Below are 5,216 nucleotides of genomic sequence, written 5' to 3'. Positions count from 1 at the left end.
TTTTGATTATCCAAGTTATCTACCCATTGGGCGGCATCACATCAAGCGATACCGTGGGACGGAAAAAAAAAATCACAAAAAAGCGTAGCGTGCTGGCGGGGAATTGACTTGGTAACGAGCCGCTGGTGAGTGCGTTCCTAGGCACTGGAGCTGACTAGCGTTGTTGATTGTAAGGCAGCGCATATCTTATTGAACAAACCGGAGCCACAACATCAAACTGTGCCATTATAGCAAACTGGAATCAGTCACTGTAGCGAATCAGACCCTGCCAAACATAGCGAACCGGAATGAGTTATTGCACCGGTCAGTTTTAAAACAAATTGAGAAATATTTTTTTAAAAGTGTATTTCTTGAAAAAGTGCCAACATATTTGAATTTGTGAAGAAATGTTAAAAACAGGGAACATTTTTTGAAAACTCAAAATAATTTTTTAAAGCATGGACATTCTTTGAATGTGTGATTTTTTTAAAAAAATGCGCAAGCAAATTTTTTGAAGTTGTAAACATTTACGAAATTGCAAACAATTTTTGAAGCCGTGAACATTTTTTGAGTATGTGAAACAAAAATTGAAAATGTTATGAAATTCCGAACAAATAAAATCCAACCACGAACCTTTTTAAAATTTCCAGGACATTTTATATATTTTCTACATTGTTCTCTTACTTTTAGATTATTTTCTAGCAACTTTAGATATTTTTCCCTGTGTTTTTCATAAAGAAAAAATGTCTTTTTTAAGAACTTAAAGAAAAAATGTCCAGAAGGCCGAAAATAGCGGCCGTCGGCCCGCAGCACAAGGTTCCTGGCTGGGCCATGTGAGCGTGGCGCCGCTGCAGCCCACATCTTCCTCCGCTGGAAATTACAGAGACCAACTAGAAATGCGAGACTAGCTAGGGTTTACTACACTCTCTCCTCCTCCGGCAAGGTCGAGCGGCGGCTGCTACGGTCCATTAATTCTCTATCGCCGGTCTCCTCCGAATCATGCCTTAAGGTACCGCCGTTTTTCGCTTCTCCTCTCCTCTCCTGAGAGACCCCTCAAGGTTCCCCGATTCCACATGTAGATGGTTTTTTTTTTCCGATTTGCTTTCTTGTTCTTGTTAGATAGTAGGGGAAACCAAACCCGGTAGTATCATCCCCATCCATCCATAAACTTAGTTAGTTAATGTTGTAAACCCGGTAGTATCTTGTTCTTGATAGAGGCAGTAAGTAAGCTTTTTGCCCTGGGTTGCAGCAAATACTAGTGTAGTATTTCTAGTTGAACAGTTATCAGATTGGCCCTGTGAACTCATGAACTCATCGGCTGTGGCTGGCAAAATGATTGGTTTCCCTGCTTTCTTTCTTGCCCAACCAAGAGCTGCAAGTACTAATTAATTCGCATATGTGCTCTGGGTTTCATGTTACTGTCAATTAGATAGGTTCCTTCAAACAAGTTGGTTCAGATTCAGCATGTTTCTTTGTATTCTCTTAGTTCATTATTCAGGCTCTGCTTCCTTCTTAATTATGGCGCTAGCTAGTTTAATTTAATGATGATGTGGCACGCCTGTAGCCTCATTTTTTCTTCCTAGCAATCTAGAGACAGATAAGGTGCTAGCTAGCTACTTCAATAAATCTCGATGCTTATGAACAACACACAATTAAGTTTTGGACAGAAAGTGCTCAAAGTTCATCGGCAGTTGGAATTCTTCGTAATGAGTGTCTGTCGCCAGTGTGATCTCCGTCTATCTTCACATGGCACTATTTTTTCTGATCTGATATATCATAAGTTTGAGTTCTGCTCTCTGAGCGTGCCCTGTTGGACCTAAAGTTCGTTAATGTTGTAAAGCTATTCTCCTAGGTACTAGGAAGTAATTTTTTTTGCAATTGATCGAGTACTAGCCTAGGGTTGCAGCAAATACTACTGTAGAATTTCTAGTTGGACATATATTAGATTGGCGTTATCTATCAATAATAACTGAACCCTGTGAACTAACTCATCGGCTGTGGCAAATTTAAATGATTGGTTTCCCTACTTCCTTTCTTGCCCTACCAAGAGCTACAAGTACGTACTATATATTAATTGGCATGTATCCTCTGCTTTTCATCTTATTAATTAGGTGCCTCCAAGTAAATTGTAGGTTCAGATTCAGCACATGGGTCTTCTTGCGTCAATTCTAGCTCGTTTCTTTTTGTATTCTCTTAATTAGTTAGTTCATTATTCAGGCTCTGCCACGTATTGTCATTTTTCTTTCTAATAACAATCTAGAGACAGATAAGGTGCTAGCTAGCTACTTTAATAAATCTCCATGCTTATGAACAACACACAATTAAGTTTTGGACAGATACAGCAAAAAGTGCTCAAAGTTCATCAGTAGTTGGAATTCTTCGTAATGAGTGTCTGTCACCAGTGTTTCTCCATCTATCTTCACATGCATGCATTATTCTGATATTATATCATTGAAGTTTGAGTCCAGCTCTTTCGGTTGTTTTCTGATATTATATCATACAAGTGCTCAAAGTTCATCAGTAGCTAGTTTAATTTAATGATTTGGCCTGCCTGCAGCGTCATTTTTTCTTTCTAACAATCTAGACACAGATAAGGTGCTAGCTAGCTACTTTAATAAATCTCCATGCTTGTGAAGAACACACAAGTTTTGGACGGATACTGAAAATGCTCAAACTTTGTCAGTAACATATTCTTCGTAATGAGTGTCTACCATCAGTGATATATTCTGATATATAATAAGTTTGAGTCAAGCTCTTTCGGTTGTTTTCTGAAAGTTTGAGTCAAGCTCTTTCGGTTGTTTTCTGAACCTTGATATATATTTCCTGATGATTGGTACAGCTGAATTGAATTTGTTCGATGGAGGACCTACCGGAGGCTCTGCTGACAGAGATTCTCAACAGGATCACCAGGACAAGTGATCTCAATTCTCTTTCCCTTGTGTCAAAGCAGCTCTACAAGATAGAGGGGAATCAAAGGGGCGCTATCCGTGTTGGTTCCGGTCTTTGCACTGCTACAAATGCGCTGACATCATTCTGCGCCCGCTTCCCAAATCTGCGGAAAGTGGAAATCGATTACTCTGGTTGGATACCTGGACATGGAAAGCAGCTGGACAACAAAGGCCTTTATGTGCTTTCATCTCACTGTTCCTTGCTGGTTGACCTCACCTTAAGCTTCTGCTCATGCATCGATGACTCTGGGCTTGCTTGTTTAGCTTATTGTAAGAAATTGGTTTCTCTCAGGCTGAACTCCATACCACAAATAACTTCGATTGGGCTTTTCTCGATTGCAGTTGGTTGCACAAGTCTATCTGCTCTCCACCTTATTGGTTGCGAGAAAATTGACAGTGTAGAGTGGCTGGAATACCTTGGTAGGGATGGATCGTTGGAAGAGCTTGTAGTGAAGAATTGCCAAGGAATCAATCATCATGACTTCATAAAGTTTGGTTCAGGATGGATGAAGCTCCAGAAGTTTGAGTTTGAGGGCAAAAGAGGAAGATATGATTGTCTTACAAGTGATGTGGTCTATGACTCCTCGTACGATGCTCACAGCATGGATTTGTATGATTTCTGCTGTGAGAGTTTGAAGGATTTAAGGTTGGCGCGTATTGAAACTTGGCCGGAAGTAGGACTTCGTGTTGTCCTAGGGAAATGTAAAACATTGGAGAAACTTTGCCTTGAGTATGTTTGTGCTCTAAATGACATTGACATGATTGCATTATCTCGGAGCTGCAGCAACCTTAAAAGCATCTCACTTTGGCTCAACCTGCAGCGCTACTCGAGTGATGTCAACTATTGTGAGACCAGGACGTCATTTACTGATAACAGCCTTTACGCTCTAGCCCTCAACTGTCGTATGCTTCAGATGATAGACCTCAGCTTTATAGGATGTGATGCTGACTGGCCATCAGAAATAGGATTCACACAAGAGGGTTTTCTGGTGCTCATTCAGTCCTGCCCAATTCGTGTTCTTGTGCTCAACAACGCCAACTTCTTTGATGACGAGGGGATGAAGGCCCTCTCATCCTCACCTCATCTGGAGGCACTCGAGCTTATATTGTGTCATGCGGTGACTGATGCCGGGATGCGCTTCATTGCGCACACCCCATGCCTGAGTAATCTCACACTTCGGATGTGTCATAATGTTACTGATGTTGGAGTGGCTGAACAGGAACATGCACATAAGTTAGAGTCTTTGGTCATCGAGTCTTGTGGTAAGGTCTCTCTGCAAGCTGCCCAGTGTGTTGCCAAGTCAGTTCAGTACTCGAGCAAGTGTTCAAATGCCCTTATGAAGAAAATTGGTCTTGGCGGCTATTGATGAAGTGGTCTCCAAAATTTTCAGTATGAATTTGCTGCTGAAGCCATTAAGTTGTTCAGTGTGCATCATTGCACAAGGCTGTGCATCATCCGACCTAGATTCACTTGTCTGGACTTTCTATTGCCTTCTGCCTTTACTATATGAGTTTTCTGTATGACAGTTTAATTATGATCTTTGAATGGCATCTGGTGGATGAAACTTTAGTACTCTAGTATGCACCACTTGTGTATTACTATCAACCGTAATTCTGGTTGCTTAACTCTGTAGCCGTATCGAAACCAGCATAAGTAGGCCCCAAGATTCCCTGTTTTTACTGTGGAGGCAATATATGACTGTTTGGTCTTACTTATTTGTATTATTTAAGCAAATGTCATGAACTCTTTTTTATTGCAGAAGTGATTTTGAAGAGATATATATCTGCCTGCTATGTTCTCGTGGCAATTTTGGTATGGATCATTGTAGTAATAATATTATGTCCAAGTTTCCACGTACATGTACAAGGCGGCATGCTTGTTTTGTTGATATCGACTCAATTGGAAGATGCCTTTGTTTGCTTCTCAAAAGAATAGTGCTAGTACTAGTAGCATAACAAAATGACTTGAAGTTGAGGAACAGCTGAAACTACTGAAGGCCTATAACATAGCTGTGTGCTAATTACAGGTAGGTAGTCACATCATGTCTTTGCTCTGGACATCCAGCACTCAACAACATTTTGTTCTTACCTTTTTGAGGGGGTTTAGCTATCAATAGTATAGATGGTGAGTGTATGAAAATAGCAGAAACCATTTGAGGGATTATCGAGATTCATGTGTTTGCTTGGTTCATCAGTCTAGTACAAAGATCCTGAAATTGTAGATCTTTTATTTTAGCAGCAAGACAGTTCGTTGCATCAGTTCAGCTCGTAGGAACAACATTTGCCTTG

The 5,216-nt window shown here is 40.5% G+C and overlaps 1 protein-coding gene across 1 annotated transcript; it reads left to right on the top strand.

Moving 5' to 3' along the window:
• Positions 1-887: 887 nt before the first annotated feature.
• Positions 888-4,652, top strand: LOC119357728 (F-box/LRR-repeat protein 14-like). The gene is made up of 2 exons (XM_037624583.1): positions 888-988; positions 2,819-4,652. Exon 2 carries the CDS (start codon positions 2,837-2,839, stop codon positions 4,292-4,294), a length of 1,458 nt encoding a protein of 485 aa, XP_037480480.1. The 5' UTR covers positions 888-988; positions 2,819-2,836; the 3' UTR covers positions 4,295-4,652.
• Positions 4,653-5,216: the final 564 nt, after the last annotated feature.

This window comes from Triticum dicoccoides, chromosome 1A, assembly GCF_002162155.2.
Source record: "Triticum dicoccoides isolate Atlit2015 ecotype Zavitan chromosome 1A, WEW_v2.0, whole genome shotgun sequence".
In the NCBI taxonomy this organism is placed as follows: domain Eukaryota; kingdom Viridiplantae; phylum Streptophyta; class Magnoliopsida; order Poales; family Poaceae; genus Triticum; species Triticum dicoccoides.
The sequence above is the reverse complement of the archived record's forward strand: the minus strand, read 5'-3'. Positions and strand labels throughout refer to the sequence as shown.